The following is a 19,749-nucleotide window of genomic DNA, read 5'->3' on the forward strand; positions in this document are numbered from 1 at the left end:
GCCAATAAAAGTGCACAATATTTTGTATAACTTTACTCACATGTACTATTAAAGAGCTAGTCATCTTTCTCAACTCACAATTAGAAATACTCCAGATCATCAAAAGTAAAGAATATCATTAACTTGTAGGAAATGTCAAGGCCCAGCATAAATTAATTCTAAAAAAATAGTAAGCCTCTATAAATCATGTTGCTGCACATACTGCCATAAGCTATGTAATATTTCAAAATATTCAGGAGATAATAAAGAATATTTTACATGTGTACTCAGTGTGAAAGTTATAGGCCACCAATGAAAACAAACCTGAAAACCTGTTTCAAAAGCGGTATGACTTTGAATCAGCTTCTTAAATGTTGATCTGTTTGTAAGTAAGCCAAGTTTAAGAACCACTGAACGCTGATATTGCTGGAACTACTTTCAAAGGTTCACCTATAAATTTCTACTGGGTTATCATTCTATGGCCAGGTAAATGATTTGGTTATGATACGCTTGTATGGACGAAAAGAAGACGTCTGGCATTTTCTTGATAAAGTTTTAAAAATTGCACACATGTAGATGGAGTTTATTCTTTCATTTAGAGTATTTCTATTACTGTGCTTACTGGACTTTCTTTAATGACCAATAAGCTACCTAAGTTTTTCTTTCTAAAACTAGCTCTAAAGCTTTATAAGTATTCCAGCAAGTTAAATAAAATTGTAAATCAATTTTTAAAGGAAGAACTCAAAATATATGGCTCTCACTCACTATTTAGTGTGCAATTTCTTCACAAACTGTTACACTGTTTCTTTTTACTGGTGTTTCCAGAAGAAGGCCTAGTGCGCGTGTATCAATCACACTGCCAAATATGTTTAAAAAAAAAAAACAAAACTTTCTTAATGTGATAATAGCTCCTGAGCCAAGAGAATCCAGCTTTGTCAAGTACCTGACTATGCCCTGGGCCTGCATGGATACACAGGTATCCTCATACATGCACCAACCCAAAATATAAATTTATCTTTCGAGAGCTCACTTGAAGACACTCATGTGTCTGCTAAGGTCATGCCCCACTATTGCAGCACCCTGGTATTGTCTACAAGTTCTCTGTGCTGCAAACTTTTGCCAGAAAGAACTTCAGCCTTTGAATCTCAGCATTTCCACTGTAGTCATAACTCATTCAAATTCTCTTACACTTTGCATCTTATCCATATGCAATTGTGAACCTTGCCAGAAGTGGTTGGAAAAGTTTCATTCCATACTTCCACAAGTTACTAAAATAGGAACTTTGGAAGTTTGTTAGGGAAAAATAAAAAACTTTTACAATAACTAAAAGCAACTGCTATCCATTACTAATGCTAGGCCTAAATCCCAAACAGACCATTTCAACATAAAAGATGCATTTAAGAGTCTTCTGAGATCAAATAGCCAGTATTATTCCTGTTAGATATTGCAATAAGAAAGGATGTCATGTGAGAAATAAAACCAGAATCTAGAGAGGAAAGAAAAAAAATTATTGATACTTTTTAACCATCCATAAAATATTCCGGCTAAACCGTTACCTCCTGCTAAATGAAAGCAGTAAGTGGTGGCAGGTTTTTTTAAGGGAGTGGTAAATAAACATTTTATATGAAGCATACAACTTCACGTAGGTGATTAATGGTCAGATTGCAATGTACCAAAACAGTATGAAAGCTTACACTTTTTTTCAAAAATTTTTTTAGCGCAAAATCACTTTGACTTCATGCCTTTTAGTCAAAGAAAATAAATAATATATTCAAAAGGGACCAGATTTGGAGCCGTGAAGTAGCAATATTTTGCCTAGGGGTGGTGCAGACAAGAGAGGGATGGAAAGGGAGGGCACGGGAAGGAGGGGCGGAGGGCAAGAGAGACCCACGCTCCGAGTAGAGTCGGAGGGGAAAAGTTGCCCCCGTCCTGCGCGCGGAGCTGCCCGATTCGCGCGGCGGCGGCGGCGGCGGCGGCGGCGGCGGGAGGCGGCGGGGGGAGCCGCGTCCGGCCCGGGTTGCTGCTCGGGCTCGCGGCCCGGAGCCCAACTCCGTCCGGAGCTCCCCGGCCCGCGGCCCGCGGCCTCCACCGCTCGCCGCCCTGCGCAGCGTGGGCTCGTCCCGACAGCGAAACTTTCACTCGGGAAAGCGAGCGGGCGACGAGCGGCGAGGACGCAGGCTCCACCCGGCCGGCGCTGGGGGACGCGCGTCCACGCAGCCCCGCTCCGCCGAGCCCGGGGGCCGGCTCGCAGCCGCCCGCCCGCGTCCGAGGGGCGCTGTCCCGGCCCGGCCCCGGACGCCGGCCCGCGTCCTTCCCGCGGCCGGACCCCAAAGGCTGACAAACAATAAACAAAAGTAAGAGTTTGGGGAGGCTGCCTCGGCGCGGGCTCCTAGCGCGGGCCGTGGGAGCAGGGTCGCGAGTTCTCCCGCACCCGGGGGTTTCAGTTGCCCCGGGCGTGCGGGGTGTGCGGTGGGCTCCGTCGGCGGCCCCCTCCCCGGGAGCCGCGGAACTACAGAAACCGGCCTGCCGGCTGCAGAAACGCTGAGTCCAGATTTCAGCGTGTCATGGGCTGCAACCCCGCCGAAACACGTGCGGGGCGTCCGAAAACACAGCCGTTCCGCAGTCAATCGCCCCGATATTAATTAACGCATTAATAAGAGGGCGCCATTAGCCATGTGCCCACACAAATGGCCGTGCAAGAGGAATGCACCCGCATGGAAACAAAGTTACTTTCTTAAAGCTGTATTTCTCTCCCCCCCCCCCCGAGCACACGCTCACACACACACACAGAAACACGCGCAGACACGGGCACACACCAAGACACATGCCCCGGGCCCGGCCGGCGCGACGGTCCCCGGTACCCCGCGCCCAGCCCCAGGTCTGCCCCCGCAACCCCGCCCCCCCCAACCCCGCCGCATCCAAACAGCTGCTTACCTGGGTGAGACAGAGCGGAGAATACATAACTGCCGGGCGGTGGGGTGTGCGTGTGCGTCTGGGTGTGCGGTTTGGAGGTGTGCGTGAGTGCGGGTGAGAAAGGAGAAAGAGGGAGAGAGGAAGAGAGAGAGAGAGAAGGGGGGAGAAAAAAAATCAAGCCTGCTTCTTGCGTTCACATTTCCAACTCGGCTCAACTGCAGCCAGCCAGCCAGCGCGATTGCCGCTCCATGAGCTGAACTTTAACCCCGCCTAGAGTTTCCCTACACTCCACTATACATGTCTACTGTACGCGGGCGTTAAAGGCATAGCGCACCCTTTCCCGCTCCCGCGCCCGCCCGGCCGGGTGCCCGCGAGCTGCCCGCGCGCCCGCCTCCGCCTCCGCTCTGCACCGCACCGCACAGCCGCCGCCCGCTCGCGCCGCCGCTGGGGGCGGGGGGGTGCGTGGGGGAGGGGGCGGCTGCGGCGCCGCGCGGCCAGCCGGGTCCCGAGCCTCCGCGGCCGCTCGCGCTCGCTCGCTCGCTCCCTCTCTCGCTCCCTCGCTCGCAGGCTCTCTCGCTCCCTCTGCCCCCCCCCGCCCCCGCTTCCCCGCTCAGCGCATTACTGGGTAACGCAGTGAGGAGCAGTTACAGTCTGTACTCCCGGGCAGCTATAGGCTGCCACAGGATGTGCTTAAGCAAACAAAACTACTTTTCCTCATCCCCATCCCCCAAGCCCCGCCGCAGACCTTCGCGGACCTCGGTGGAGGACTTGGGCAACTTTGCCAGGTTGCCCTGCGCTCCCAGTTCACTGTGTGGGCACGTAGAAAACCGAGGAGAAGGCCGGGGGGCAAATTTGCATGTATGCAAATTTTTAAAAAATCAGACCTCCTAGGTAACTTTTTTTTTCCCCCTCTGAAATGCGGTACGGCTCAAAGCATTGTAATCTCTCCAACGGAGCTTTCTGTGGGAATAGATCGTCGGTAGAGGTAATTATGCACAAAATCCTGCAAACTTTGTGCAGCTTCAGTCCTATGGCATTCAGAAGCGGGGGTGGTGGGGAATAATTTCACACAGAAGAGTCACCGGATTTGAGGGGTGAGGGGGGGTGTCTGGAGAAAAGGAGGCGGAGATTAATGAGCGTTCTCCCTCCCAGGACTGTGAAACTAGTGGGTCTGAACACAGACGCCATAGAAAAAGTTCTATCACGTTTAGAAACAACAGTGGTTTAGCTGTGACATCTTTTTCTTTTTAGGAGGAAAAAAAAAAATGTGAAAGGGATGTCCCCTAAGGGAAGAGAGATATTCTGGTCCACAAAACGCGTGCCCAAAACTGGACACAGGCTCTCATTACCGTCCCTGTTCCTGGGACACCTCTGGAAGGGTGCCTTTTAAGAATCCCCTCTTTTTTCCTCCCCCAGGTAACCGTTCTTAAAATGGAAAAGAGCTTCCTGCAATTATTTTAGGTTTGCTAAAGTATTGTTTTGGCAGAAAAGGGGGGTGGTTTTTAGGGTTTGGCAAGTTGCCAATAAGCCTGCTTTTCCAGTTTTTTTAACCTCATATTTTTTTTTTCTCCAGGCTTTCCTCCCTGATGGAAAAAAAAAAAAAGAAAAGAAAAAGAAACCAAACAAACAAAAAAAACCCTTCTTCCTCCTGACCCCCAGCCCATCTCTTCCTCCTCCTCTTCCTAACTCTAGTTTGCAGCCTGCCGCACTTGCGAATCCTTCTCAAAATTCCAAAAGGAAAGATCAGGGTGAAAGGCACTGGCACACAGACAGGGGAATCTGCACCTTGGGAGAGGTTACATAGCCAGAGAGCCTCGGAAAAGAGGAAACTCCTGTAGGAATGCCCACTCTGCACGTGAGTGTGAGGTGACCTGCTAAGGCCACTCTCATTCAGACTACGCTCCTCCACCGCACCCCCCCCCCTTCTTAAGTAAGGGGCAAGAAAAATGTTACTGGAGAAAGCAAAATACAGTCCTCTGAAATATTCTGCATCTGTCTAAAATCATTTTATGCTTGTTCCAGTTACCTTATGGCTAAAATCATTTCTGAATGCTTGAGACCATCTTCACACACCCTGCTCCTAAATATCCTTGGAAATCTCTCAAATTATTTTTTAAGGGGCAAGGGGAGATAATGACTTAAATCTTTAATGAGAGAGTCCCATTTTCCCCAGCTAAACAACTGCCCTTCCTTGGTTCCTCTTCAATTTCAGTAGAAGAGAAATGTCCTAAAAGCTAAGCCGAGTTACTGAGACAACTTCCCTGGCCATGAAAACCTTTGCTGGGATCTATAACTTCAACTCGCTCCAAGTTTCCTCGATAGAAGTTTCTGGCTGACGGTCCCAACATGTAACTGAGGCACAGTGAGAAGTTATTGTTCCATGTGTACTCTTGGGAAGCTCTCTTCCAGAGCAGATTAAAATCTTTCTTTTGCTGTATTAAAAGATAGACTTCACATTTGCCTCTTTCCAAAACAAGAAAGATTCTTACTTTTAACTGAATCTCAAGAAAAAGAAAAGGATTTTTTTTTAAAAAAGGACTGGCACATCGCCCTGGTTTTTAAAAATAGGGAAAAGTAATTTAATGCTGATATTTCTAGTTTAAAAACTTCTTTTGTTGCAGCAGTGAATGTGCCCGCGATTTCCAGCTTTCTGCGGTTAGCAATATTATCTTAAGTAACTTTTGGCGCCCTTCGTAAGACTTTTGGATATGGGACGATTGTTTGCGCCCTCTAGGCAAGGGCTGGATCCAAGTTCAGCACCAAAGCCCTTCACATCCGCTCCTGCTTTCTCTCCTATCTCCGCCAGCTCCCGCTCCCTCCCCCGCGGGATGGGGTGGGGGGGGGGGAGGCGGGGGAAACACCACAAAGCACAGTTCCAACTACAGCCTTTGGAAACAAGACTGAGAAAAATACAGTAGAAGAGTTACAGTTACAGAAAGGCTTCTGGTAACTTTCTCTCCAACAGGCATAAATTTAAACACACACACAAAGAAACAGATGTTCCTCAAAGGGCAGTCTGGGGGTAAAAAACATTTCCAACTCTTTCCCCTCTTCCCAAGTTGCAAAAGTAAATCCTTGTCCAGAGTTCACAAAGACACTAAGACACTTGAGAGAGAGCAGGGGTGGAAGGAGGAGAGAAGGAAGAAAGGATAGTAGAAAAGTGGTAGGAAACAGGTGAAGTACAAAAACTAGTTTACTGCAATCATATAAATGACCCATTGTTAGGAAGAATAAACCCCTTATTGGAAATAACCGCTCCAATCATTTATTTTGCAAGTGCTAGGAGGCTGCCTTGAAATGGGATTGTCTTTGCGCAAAGGAGGCTCCTGTCATGCTCTCTGCTATCCATATTCTTCCTGGCACAGAGCCCAGCCTTGCATTTACTGTGTTTTATTTGCAGAAATGTTACCTTGCCAGCTTTAGTGAAATCCTCTTAGATATATAAATTACGTCAATAAGGTTTCACTTATATGTACAGCTCAAATACCTCTCATTTTGGAGGTTACTTGATAGGAAGATCTTATTAATATGATTTAGATTTTAATGCCCAAAGCAGTGAAGATAAAATTGGGGTTCGTAAGTGACAATGCCATTAACTCTGTAGTTCTTACCAAGCCTAACTTTATCACTAGCATTTTCCAATCTTTTTCTCTAGTTTTTTGACCTACTGGTCACTTGTGTGCAGATTTTTCTTAGATGCATATAATACTAAATTGAATAATGTCACTGAACTGAGCATCCAAGTGGATTTTAATGTCAAATTTCCAAACCAGATTTGATTAAAAGGCCTAAAGCCCTGGGAAATAGCTCGATGGGAATTTAATCCAAAGATGGGAAAGAGCCCATACTATATTCCATTCACTTCCCAACAGAATTAGGTGTCTACAGTGCTCAGAGGGAAGGAAGAGATGGATATGCTTTAGTCAGAGGCTGCCAGTTACTGTCTCCAAGACAAGCTACTGCAGTTGGTTTCCACTGGACTGGTATCAAAGACTTGTCCAAGAGGCCAGACTCCAACTAAGAGTTAGCAAGTCAGCAATCTTCCACACACACCCTCTACAGGGGTTGTTGTGGTAACAAGAACAAATGTGAACTTGGCCAGTCTTAATATCCTATTTGCTACTGATCATATATTTAAAGAGCAGAATTCAAGAAAAGTGGACACAAAACACTCTCTCCCCCTCTTCCTTTCAAATGTATAAAATAGCTGTCAGTCCACCTGTGAAACATTCTCTCTCCCTTAAAACTGTTGTTTAGAGTTCAAGAAGAGAGGCATGCCTATTCCTTCAAAGTACTTGAAAAGTCAAAGCTTCTAAGACAACCAGGGAAGTTCTGCAATGCTGCGTATTCAATATGTTACTTCCCAAAGCTCAATACCGTCCTGTAGTTCAGGCAAGTTTTTAAGCCACGCATTTTTAAAAGTTGAACCTCCCATTCCACAACAGTTAACAGCTTCCCTGAATTTAAAATATAATAATTAATGTAAAGTTAATATTTCTCTAGAAGAATTTTTCTAACTTTTTCTGGAAAGGCAATTAAGAAGGCATTACAATTCATGCAAAAATTCCCCAGGTTTTTTTTTTTTTTCTTAAACTCAAAACTCTTTCCTATTGTGCTTGCTAAATCCGGAAGAGCTTGTAGCTTTGACAGCTTGAACCACACCATCCCCTTCAGAGCCGCAGAGAACTTCAGATCTTTTCTGCCCCGCCCCCTCTGGCTACTGAGAACCACTGTACACCCAAGCCTCCTCATGATTGGATAAAGCTTTTGTCAATCTCCCATGTTGTCCCATTGATTAGAGGATCGAATCGTCAATTATTCTCCGGGTCCAGACATTTCTTTTCGAGTTAGGTTGACTGCTGAGGCCAGACGTCTTTTTACAGAACAGAGCACGTACAGGATTTTTTTCCCCCTTTCTGGAACCGAGCAAGCGCTAGGAGGAAAAAAATCTATCAAGCTCAGCAATTTTTTCAAATCTCGGGGAAAGAAAAAAGGAAACCCGGTCTCTGATGCACATAGCAAAAAAAAAAAACACAAAAAACAAAAAACCATCCACAAAGCTACGTCTTTAAAACAAAACCATCACAATAGACATTCACCCAGCAATCACTTAAATGCATATGCAAGCCAGAGAAATTTTAAAGTCCTAGCCATTTAAACAAAATCATTCTACCATTATTGTTGTTTATAAAACACACATCGTATAAACGCAAAATAGAAAGTTTAAGATGTACCACGTACCATTGCAATGTAAAAAGAGTACGTGAGAAACTTTAAAATGTTCAGACGAATTGCTTCATTTGTTGTCCCCCTTTTTTGGCATTAAAAAAAATCTAAATAAACTTGGAACCGTTGAAAACCCGGAAGAGATTTTTTTTAAAGCTGTTGGCCAATTGCAGGCTTCTTGGAGATTTTTTTTTTTTTTTTTAACTCCAAATCAGAAGGCTTTTGCAATTGCAATGCGCGCTCTCTGCCTCTCTCACTGTCTCTCTCTCCTCTTTTGATAGCAATCCAACCCGGGCTGGCTGGTTCTCAGATTCTCTCTGGTTTTGCCTTGTGTGCTTTGGATTGTACGAGACTTTGCAGAAGTTGCAATCGATTCGCAGTCCCTCTCTCCTCTCCCTACCCCCTTGTTTATTTCCGCAATCGCTGCAATTTGCATAGTAACCACGCACGAGGCGCCGGCGGCTGCCTGCGGAGGGGGCCGGGAGGGGGCAAGGAAAAGGCCTTGCCCCCTTCTCCCCTCCTCCCGTCTCTCTCCCCGCCAGTCTCCTCCTCCCCCACGGTGCGTGGCCAATAGGAGCCCCGGCATTCAGCGCAAGCTCCGGTCGGGACACCGTTCGGAAGAAAAGCCCCTGTGTTACTAGGCCCTGCTCGCAGGATCGTGTATTTGGCGCGGTAGAAGTTCCCCTGCTTGCGGTCCTCGCAGCCGGTACTAGGGATATGTGAGGATAAAGTACATTTGCCTGCGGTTGTGCGGGTTTTGCACGTTTTAATCAAGTCTGCACACCTGCTTTCTCGGTTTCTTTTTCCATAGTCTCGTGAGTTATTAGGCTAGTTCATGATGGTTAGTGAGAGATTTAACCTTTATTTGCACTGGTGTAGACCAAGAGTTAAAGATCCTCTGTGGTGCATTAAATCACGAGAGTGCAAAATGTCACAGAGAACTTGCAGTGAAATAAAGCTTCTACTCTAGATTCTGAAAGGAAAAGACTGGTTCTGCTCTCTGCAGATGATTGAACATAAAATTGTTAGGTGGGCTCCCTCAAGAATAAAGTTGTTCCTTTAAAGGAGGAGATGCAGTGAAATTCTAGCTTAATTGCCAAGCATCCACTATGTCAATATCCTTACAAAACCGGGATTCCACAAGTTTGACGCCCCCCTCCACCTCCTATCGCCCCAAGAGAAGGGCTGTGTTTGGAAGCTTGAAATGGGGAGGGGGGGAGGCTGTTAATGTAGCTATTGGAACATTATTAAGTCCTTCATCTAACTGATTCATCTTATTTCATTAACCCATTTCAATGTCGACCTTTTATGTGTTTGTTTTAAACAACAGACTAGCCCTTGGTGCAGTGGGGGGGGGGGAGGGGGGCGGGGAGCGGGGGCGGGGGGAGACGACTCCAAAGGAAGGGAGTGTCCCTTTAAATGGAAAGCATCACGACCAGGGCTATTGCGTTTGTTTGTTTTGCGTCAGTTAAGTAGCTTTGGACGTTTTGCTGAATAACTGAGTTACAGGAAAATGTGTGCTTAGCTCACTTGATAAAAATTATCCAATAAGAAGTCAAGAGGAATAGGAAGCAAGCTGGCAGTTGTCTGATTTTCTTAACTGTCCTTGGTGAAGGTATCTATTAATTAATAACAGGACCTCGCACAGTTAAATTAGAGGTTAGAGAAACCTCCTATTTTGTTTTGAACAACCTTTTTGCTTTAGGCTTGCACTTTACAACAAGCTAACTGATGCAGCATTACTGAAAGGTATGGTACTGTGGCCACCAGTGGTGGTAGAAAAGCTTTGCTCTTCTGGTCTGCCTCTTACAGATTCAGATATTGTCTTGCTCTAGAAAGTCTGTGGCATTTAATCCTGGCCCCCTATACTGAACATCTATTTCAACTTGGCATACTACTTTCACTCTAGAAATACACTTAATGGGATGTAGTGGCTTAAGTAAAAAGAAAAAAAAATTTTTTTTAACCCAAAAAACTTCTAGGTCTTGTTCAGCTGGTGCTAGGCCGTGTGTGTGACCTTGAGATGGTTACATAACACCTGTAAAATAGGACATCAACCTATAGTGAGAATGGAGGATTGTCTTGTCAAGAGCTAAGAGCCTTTCAAATGAGCAAGAGGTATCAACTTGTACTGCATTGCTTTGTAGATGCCATGGTCTGAATAATCTCCAATGCTAAGCAAGTCAGGCCTTGTTAGTAGGTGTAACAGTGAGTTGTGTGTCCATGTCTGTAGTTCATTAACTCAGTTTAATGTGGTAGGTTAGCACCATTTCCAAAGTGACCTTTTATATCTCCATCTAGTCAACAACAGTAGAGTATAGGCTTTGGGGTCCAATTTAGGTATTAATGTTAGTCCTATGTGACTCCAGACAAATTATTTAACCTCTGTAAGATTTAGATTTCTTGTATGGAAAATGGGAGATATTCAGATAACATATGTAATTTACCTAATCCATTAGCTGTGCTCAATATATTATAGCTATAGTAATACCACTGTTACTGTTTAATATGTACCATATTCCAGGCACATTGAATGTGTTAAGAGCTGGAGACACAGCGAAGAAGAAGCTTTCAGTCCCATGGAAGAGATAAGACCCCAAAATAAATAATAATGTGACAAGTGCTGTGTCCAATTTAGATATACATAAAGGGCAATAGAAATACAGATGATGGAATAACTGATTTTGCCTGAGTATATATATAAGGCGAGTCATAGAAGGCTAAAAAAGAGGAAATGACATTGCTTTGGGCCAGAAGTATGCATCTGTCAGGTGGACAAAGGAGAGGCAGGGCATTCTTGTCCAGAAAAGCACAATGATGTCAGTGTATGCACTGGGCCAGAGAATGGGGATATATTCAACTGTGGCTAGTTGCTCTAGCTAGTATTAGCTTGTATCACAGTAACTAGAGATGAAATTAGAAAGTCAGGCTGAGGCAAGATAGTGGAGAACCTTGTGAGCTGTTTAAACTTTCACTTGAGGGACTGGGGAGACATCAAAGGTATTTAACCAAAAGATATGCAAAGTAAACTTTGCAGATTAGAAAGATCATTCCAGCAAAGGAGGCAAAGAGACCAATTGGAGGTGAGAGAAGATGAAATCCTGAACTATGCACAGAAGGAATGAATGAGCAAGAGAGAGAGAAAGGGAGGGAAGAGCAAAGGGTGGGAGAAAGGAGAGAAAGCAAGAGAGACCCACCATTAATATTAGTTTTTAGAGACTTTGGTTAAGAGGGACAATTTAGGGGTGCAGTTTTTCCAGACTCTCCCAAGTCCAAATACCCACAAGGTATATAACAAGACCTATTAGTGAAGGAGGTTTCCTTACCCCACTTCTATATCCTTAAACCTACCAATATTAAATAATTTTAAAATAATACCCATAACAGTAACAACAGCACACATGGATTGAGTGTTTATATTGACTTTTCTCACCCTATGAATTTGCATTCCAGGAACGTTAGCCCCACCATGCCACAGAAAATCAGCTGCACATCCAATAGCGTGACTTTGGGTTGCCAACCCCATTGAGAGCCTCATGTTTCCACGTAGGCTGGCTTTATGCCTTGAAAATAGTAGGCTCTTCCAGGAATTCTGCTTTGTTGACCCAAATAAAAACTTAATCCTCTTGCAGGGCATTGATATGGAGACTACAACATCAGAGTCTTACAGATTTAGCAACATGATTCAAAATTGCAGTATTTTTCTAATAATGTATTTTTTAATTTGTGAACTAAGTTGAATGTTGACCACAGGGATACGTTTCACATTTTCTTGATTTGACCAGGTAAATCCTAGATCATCCAAAGCACTTTTTAGGCTAAGTAATCAGCACTGGCATTTAGAGGGCCAACATGACAAAATAAATGATAAATTCTAGAAGCAAATGTAAATCTAGGAATTGATGAGCCTCCCTAATCAGCAAGTTTCGGCAGACTATTGTCCCCCCAAATCTGTCTCTCTCTATTCTTGGATGCATACATAAACAGTTTAGAGCCTATGTCTCCTAACCATCCTTGCAGACAGGCATGACACATGATTAAGATCACAATAGAATGGAGAAGAATTATTGAGTCAACCTTCCACATCATTTGCTTAAAATAAATTTGTCCTAAACTTGTGGCCTTTCCAAAGGCTGCAATGAGGTCATGTTAGAGACTCAACTTCAATTACAGAGACCAGGGACAATGACTTGGGAGACAAGGGAGCAGCAAGATGGAGGGAACCTGGGTCCCTAAGTGACCTTATGGAGCAGAGCTGCTTCTCTAGCCTAGATCATATTTAAGCCACTATGTTTTGTTTTGTTTTTTAAGATTTTATTTATTTATTTGTCAGAGAGAGGAGAGAGAGAGCACAAGCAGGGGGAGCGGCAAGCAGAGGGAGAAGCAGGCTCCCTGCTGAGCAAGGAGCCTGATGTGGGACTAAATCCCAAAACCCTGGGATTATGACCTGAGCCAAAGGCAGACACTTAACGGACCGAGCCACCCAGGCGTCCTTAAGCCAATGTTTTGAGATCTCTTATTCAGCAGCTCAGCCTTCACTATAATCACCATCATCATCATCATCAAGATTATAAAACAATTTCATGGTACCTTTGGATCGTTTCCTCTCTGAAAGCTTATGGCTTTTCCCCAGCTTAATACAAAATACATTTGGGTTTTGGGTTTTTCTTTTATAATTTTTAAAAATTCAATTTATTTAAACTAAAAAACACAAAAAGTCCACCCATTTCTCCTATTGATTTTATTATCAGCCTCCTTTTCCAGACTTTCCTCCTCCCTAATCTCTCTCTACTACCCCTCACCCGAGAGACACTAAAGGAGTCACTTTTCTATTTTCACCACTTTATGAACACAGCATGCATGTCCATCCCTCTCTTTCTGGGTTTGTGTGGGTATTTTTTCTGCCCAGAAGTCCCTAATGTTTTCTCCCTGTTCCATTCTTTATTTATTTATTTTTTCAAGAACCAGTTTAATGCTGCTTCCCAACTCCCCCAGGCAGAATTGGCCAATCCCTCCTGGGTGTTCTTTAACATTTTATACTCATCTCTAGGACAGTTATCTTCATATTGGATGTTAGTTATTTCTTTCTGTGTTTGTCTGCTAGACTATGAGCTCCGTGAAAGTGCAATGCCTTTATTCATCCTTGTGTCCTTACAAGCCAACTGCTATAATTCTCAATACATGTTTGGTAAATTAATGGGTGAATGGAGAGATGAACAAATGCTTACCTTCTCCTGCCTTGCACTCTGATGTAATACAGGCTCAGGAGTGTGGCTGATGCAAGGCATGGCATTATCACTAAGGGGAAATTTTAAGTATAAAGAATAGGACATTGACTTTGCTTTTTACAGACCTTCCACACATGTTATCACTGTTAACCCTCCTTCTGGATAGGTGAGTCAGGCACTGTCTTTCTCACCACACAAATGAGGAAACTAAGGCTCAGGAAACTATAGGGAGTCACTCATCATTCACTTAGTGAGTGGTTGACTAGAATTCAACTCATTTCATATTCCTCCCCAAAGCTCTGGCTATGTCTGGCTTGGGAAAGAGTTCAAGCTTCAAACTTTTTAAAGTACCATTTTAATGTTTAGCTGGCTCTTATCATAATCAAAGGTAAACAAATGGGCTCATTTCTTTTTAACAGCTTTATTGAGGTACAATTGATATACAAAGAACTGCACATATTTAATATATACAGTTTGATAAGTTTGGACATACACAAGCAACCATGCTACCATAACCACAATCAAGACAATAGATATATCCAACACCTCCCAGAGTTTCCTTGGCACCCCCCCCACCCCCGCCCCACGCCCTGCCATCATTCTGGGGGTAAGAACATTTAAGTCTACCATCTCAACACTGTATTGTTAACTATAGGCATTTTGCTCATACAGCAAATCTCTAGAACTTACTCATCTGGCCTAGCTGAAACTACACCCGTTGAATGACAGCTCACTGTTCCCTCCACCCCACAGATCCATCCTTATTATCTTGGACACACACCACAGTCAGAGGTGCCTGAAGACCACAGATGATGTCATGCAACTGAGCTGTTGAATAGTCAGAGAGAGGTTGCCTGTATCTTGACTGAAGCCACAGGTACAAAGTATGAGTTTACAGTTCATAGAAGGAAAACTAAAAGGGAGCTCAGAAGTCTCCAACCACATTTTACAGATTACAAAACTGAAGCTAGCAGAGTGAAGTAGTGAGCTCATGGCCACACAGCTGGTAAAGAATTAATCCCTAGTCCAGTGCCAGTTTCATTCCATCATGCAGAGGATATTTTGCAGGAATGGGAAAGGAGGGAGTGACTATCTCTGGGATCAAAGTTGAAAAGAGGCCTGGGCAAGTGAAGAAATTGTGAATCTGATAGGAGAGAGAAAATGGTTAATCATCTAAACCAAAGGGATGGCTATAAAATCCAGGCTGGTACCTGAAAGATTTACCCAAACATGTTCAGACAGTTCAAGGATAATTTTCGGGAAAAATAAGGGAGGGTGGGGATGAGAGCAACGGTCTAGAACTAAAACTTGGTGTTAAGAGCTGTGAGCTGAACTGGTTCTCTGTTCTCTGCTGTTTGTGGCCTTGGGCAGTTCAATCTCTCCCTCTGGGTTCCTTCTCAGTAAAATGTGAATATCATCAGCCCCACTTCTTGGGGTTTTGATAGGATTCAATGAAATCATGAATGTGAAACTGTTATAAATGTAGGTTTCTCTTCCATGAAGGCCTATACCACCAACAATTGTTTCTAATACAGCACAGAATAAAGAATATAGATAGTTGTATTTATGCAAAAGGTTTTATTTATTTATTTATTTATTAAAATATTGTATTTATTTATTTGAGAGAGAGAGCAAGAGAGAGCATGAGGAAGGGGGAGGAGTAGAGGGAGAGGGAGAAGCAGGCTCCCCGCTGAGCAGAGAGAGCCTGACTCAGGCTGGATCCCTAGACCCTGGGAACCTGATCGCAGATGCTTAACCGACTGTGCCAACCAAGTGTCCCAAAAGGTTTTAGAGTAGAGATTGTGTGTGTGTGTGTTTATCTATCATCTATCTATCTATCTATCTATCTATCTATCTATCTATCTCTATATCCATATCTATAATGCATACATATAAGCACACACACAAAATCTTCACTCCAAAACCTCTTTGAATAGAGGTAGGATGAATATAACTAATGAACGAACGAACGAATGAACTAACTCACTAACTAACTATATATGAGAGAGGGAGAGAGAGAGAGAGAAACATCATTAAGATAGAAATAAGGTGAAATCAAGGCCAAGATTAGTATCCAAAATACATGCAATGAAATTCTATATACTTTTTCAGGGTTGACTTGCGATTTGACTTTGAGTTTCCTAGTAATCAATTTAAAAAAGGTAAAAACTTATGAAATATATGATATTCGTATGATTATAAAATTCAAATTCAAGAAGGGTTGTTCAGAAGCAACACAGACATTCTGAGGTCTGAGAAAACCGAACCCATAACTTCTTGCCACCACCATCACCACCACTGCATACATACAGACAGACCAGGGTTGTCATGAAGAGGACTAATCTTTACTATGACGCATTGAACCAGGTACTCAATCCCTGGATGAAATTCCAGCCAGCATAAGGACAGAGGGAGTGGGAAGGATGGCAGCTTCTAAAATTACTATTTTAGGAACTCCTCAACCATAGCTTTGGTTCCCTGGGCTAGTGGTACTAGTGCTCAGTACCCAGCAAATTAGAATGTTCCTAGTTTGACATCAGTGTCTACAGACCCAGAAAATCAGCAACAAAGAAAGGAAAGAACCAGTTGAGGTTGACTCCTCTGACCCTGGGGTTTTTCACACTCACTGTAATATTCCTAAGATCACATCCCCCCCCCTCCAAATAGCATGGAGAGGAAGGAAATGGAAACTGGAAAACCCAGACTCTCTTTTCCAGCCCATGTCCTTTAGCTCTCCAGCCTCTCTTGACCTCTCTCTTTGATAAGGTGACTCAAAATGGGATCAGGAAAGGGAACTCCAGCAAGGGAAGTTACAGAATTGGGGCTGTTGTTGTGTTGGACACACAAGCAAAAACAAGTAGGTAGCTTGTCTCAAAACTCAGTTGGTAGGCTAAGAATCAGGATTACAAGTTAAAAAAAAAAAAAAAAGATTACAAGTCAACCAAAAACATTACAGAAGAAAAAAGAAAAGAAAAGAAAAAGCCTGTGTAGGTCAGGGTAGGGAGATAGGGAACTATACTGGTAGATCCCTTTGGAAAATGGTAATCTTTTATTTTTTTTGGAATTGTGATTAAAAATACATAACATTTACATTTTAAGCATTTTTAATGTACAGTTCAGTGCCATTAACTATATTCACATTGTTGTGCAACTATCATCACTGTCCATCTCCAGAACACTTTCATCATCCCAGATTGAAACTCTATGTCTATTAAATAATAACGTCCCATTCCCTTCTCTCCCCCAGCCCCTAGAAACCATCATTTTACTTTCTGTCTCTATGAATTTGACTATATAAGTGGAGTCCTTCAGTGTTTGTCCTATTGTGAGTGGCTTATTTCATTTAGCATAATATCTTCAAGGTTCATGCATGTTGTAGCATGTGCCAGAATTTCCTTCTCTTTTAGGTTGAGAAATATTCCATGGTATGTATATACTACATTTGTTTATCCATTCATCCATTGATAGATACTTGGGTTGCTTTCACCTTTTGGCTATTGTGAATGCGTCTATGAACATGGTATATAATATCTGTTTAGATCCCTGCTTTCAATGTTTTTGGGTATGTACATCAGCAGTGGAATTGCTTAATCATATGGTAATTCTATTTTTAATTTTTTAGGAGAAAATAGCTATCTTAGTTTATCTTTGGAGAAAAAAATTGAACAAATTCTTTAATGACTTGTTTCATTTGTGGACTTGATTTTGTGAGCATCAGGAATCTTGGATTCTAATCCCAGTTCTCCTATTAACTGTGTGCTCTTTGAAAGTCCCTCGAGTTATCAGGACCACTCTCAGTTTCCTCATCTGAAAAATGATCTTTGAAATAGTTGATATCCATAGTCCTTGAAATTCTAAAGGTCTATAATTCTACATATTTCCTTTGGTGTGTGGGTTCATCCATTTATGTCTTCATTCATTCATTTTGTAAATGCTTTTTGAATGCCAGAGCAGGTTTTTTTTCCACCATCAAAGATAAACAAGAATAATGGGGGTGGGGGGGAGTGGGAATGGGAGGAGGATGGCTGGGGTGATGGTTGAAAGAAGAAATAAAATGTACTGCAAGCCAGTAGGAGGGCAGTACTAAGATGAAGCTGAAGGCGTAAATATGGGTTGGGAACGTTCTGGGCCTGGTGACCAACTTTCAGATTTTAGACTTAATCCTGACATTAATGGGGAGCGATTGAAAGGCTTAAAGAAGGCAGTAACAAGATCGGTTTGATTAAAAAAAATCACTCTGACAACAGTGTGAAGAATGGATTGTATAGGTTCAAGACAAGCTCTCTATCTTTTCTCTACTCCATTGTCTCATTTTCCCCTTTTGCTTTGAAAGTGGGAAAATTAGTCAAGATGTCCCAGAACCTAACCTGGAAGAAAAGATATTTAGATCTATGTTATTTCATCTTGGAGAATAATACTGTACTATACTTCTCTTTACAATAAAAAATATTCAGTCACCATTTTCCCTAAACTGGGAAAACTACTCACCATGGTTGGTGGTATATAAATACCTCCAGGTCATTAGTTTGCCAATTAATATTTTAAGACCATGAAATTATGGTAGTTTAAAAAAGTTTTGATAGGAAATTATTATCCCTTTATCTACAATGTTAAAAAATTAAATATCACATATTAATATACTATCTTATATGAGAAAACTTAAAATTCATATTTGATTAGGTAAAGTTTTTCCTTAATTGGGATGCAAATAGTCTAGTTCTGGCTTTATATAATATTCTTTATATAAATAATGTAGTATTATAAAATCAAAATTACACAGTGAGGCTGTTTTCCTTTTTTATATACCTCTTATTTTCTTTACTGTGAAAGTTATGAGTTGTGCTGTGTCAGCAGATTGTATACCTATGGAAACAATGAATGATCCCTGAAGGACATTATTTTTAATGGGTGGTTTCTATCTAAGATCATATGAGTACAGAACTGAGTTGTTTGGAAAATGCTCCCAAGTTTTAATATGCAAGAATAATGCCTTGATTAACTGAAGATATTAAGATTCATTCAACTACTAATGCCCTGTTCAGTAAAATAATGTTGGAAAGAATGGCATTTATCTTGAATAATTTTTGGCAGTTTGGCGTAGTTTTTACTTTGTGTTTACCAAGGAGAAAAAACCAAAATGAGAGTAAGGAGAACCAATTATAAAGAGTGGTTTAGTTTGTCGAGGATGCTTGAAATGGCCAGTTTGTTACAAGCAGGGCCAGGCTGAGAGCTGAAAAATTAAAGTTTGTGAGGTGCTTGGTATGTTTTTGGTATATTGAAAAAATAAGTGCTTTTTCAAGAAAGAAGCCGAAGAATGGTAAGTGTTTCTGGTTTTAACATTATTCCTATGAGTTTGCTAGTCCTCCCAAGAGCTATAAAGTGGACAATAAATCAAACATATTTTAATTTGTCATGAGATAGCAGATAGAAACAAAATTTTTCCAACTGGTCCTCTGCCAAAGTATTTCTACTAGTCCTATTCACTTCCAAAATTTACACTTACTATTAAAAATTAAGAAAAAATTGAATTATCAAATAAATTCAAGTCTGGAAAACATTTACTGAATGCCACCATAGCCAGGCACTATATCAGCTTCTGGGGTTGCTGGAAATGTAAGTGGTGATCTGGCCTTCAGAGAGGCAAGTGACTCTAGGCAAGGCTTGGTTACCTTATATGCCAGAGGCCAGAGCAGAATAGCCGTCTCCAGGTCAGTAAAAACATATGACATATTATGTTATACCAAATATCGAGGCACATCCTACTTCGCTGCTCTCCTTCCAAATCCAATGCCTTTTGACTATCTTTTGAGGGTCTCTATTTGAACATCAGATGCAGGAAATCCTATATCCTTATGTGACAGTATAATATCTGAGTTAATTTTGAAAATATAATATGTATGATACTTGCTTCAAAGTGTGTTTAAAAAATATAGCCATTAGTGTTGGATTTCATTTCTCAAAGTCAAAATTTGAGAAGACAATTGAATTTTATGTTACAGAAAATTGAAAGAAAGACTCATTGCAATATCAGTATCAGATGCCATATAAAATGCTTTTTTAAAAAAAAATTTTTTGGGGCACCTGGGTGGCTCAGTCGTTAAAGTGTCTGCCTTTAGCTCAGGTCATGACCCCAGGGTCCTGGGATGGAACCCTGCATCAGGCTCCCTGCTAGGCCGGGAGCCTGCTTCTCCCTCTCCCACTCCCCCTGCTGTGTTCCCTCTCTCGTTGTGTCTCTCTCTGTCAAATAAATAAAATCTTTAAAAACATAAAAATAAAAATAAAAATAAATTTTTTGGGTAGTATGACCAGGTGAGAATTTTTCTCAGTAGATAACAATGATACAGGCATCCATATTTCCCAAGTGAAATGTTCCTAATTGGAAAGCTACTGAAGAGCTTATAAA

General features: G+C 42.2%; 1 protein-coding gene and 1 long non-coding RNA gene across 19 annotated transcripts in view; one reads left to right on the forward strand and one right to left on the reverse strand.

Annotated features, from left to right (window-relative positions):
* NFIA (nuclear factor I A) overlaps positions 1–8,227 on the reverse strand; it is a 367,960-nt gene extending 359,733 nt beyond the window's left edge. For 3 of the 17 annotated variants that reach the window (XR_013448155.1, XR_013448156.1, XM_078073047.1), the window contains exon 1: positions 2,914–3,352. Coding sequence is in view for 13 of the 17 variants with exons in the window: in XM_078073047.1 (XP_077929173.1) it covers positions 2,914–2,940 (27 nt within the window). In the remaining 4 variants the exon portion in view is untranslated. Of the gene's footprint in view, positions 1–2,913; positions 3,357–8,133 lie in introns of those variants that run through there. The other 14 variants (XR_004910155.2, XR_013448154.1, XM_036070045.2 and 11 more) reach the window with 9 other exon arrangements.
* On the forward strand, positions 2,056–4,876 carry LOC118521482 (uncharacterized). Of its 2 annotated transcripts, none has more exons than XR_013448161.1 (2): positions 2,056–2,333; positions 4,466–4,876. It is a non-coding gene; the product is annotated as an uncharacterized LOC118521482 (long non-coding RNA). The 2 variants fall into 2 exon arrangements; XR_004910160.2 differs by lacking the exon at positions 2,056–2,333 and adding an exon at positions 3,524–3,877.
* Positions 8,228–19,749: the final 11,522 nt, after the last annotated feature.

Source organism: Halichoerus grypus, chromosome 5 (genome assembly GCF_964656455.1).
Source record: "Halichoerus grypus chromosome 5, mHalGry1.hap1.1, whole genome shotgun sequence".
In the NCBI taxonomy this organism is placed as follows: domain Eukaryota; kingdom Metazoa; phylum Chordata; class Mammalia; order Carnivora; family Phocidae; genus Halichoerus; species Halichoerus grypus.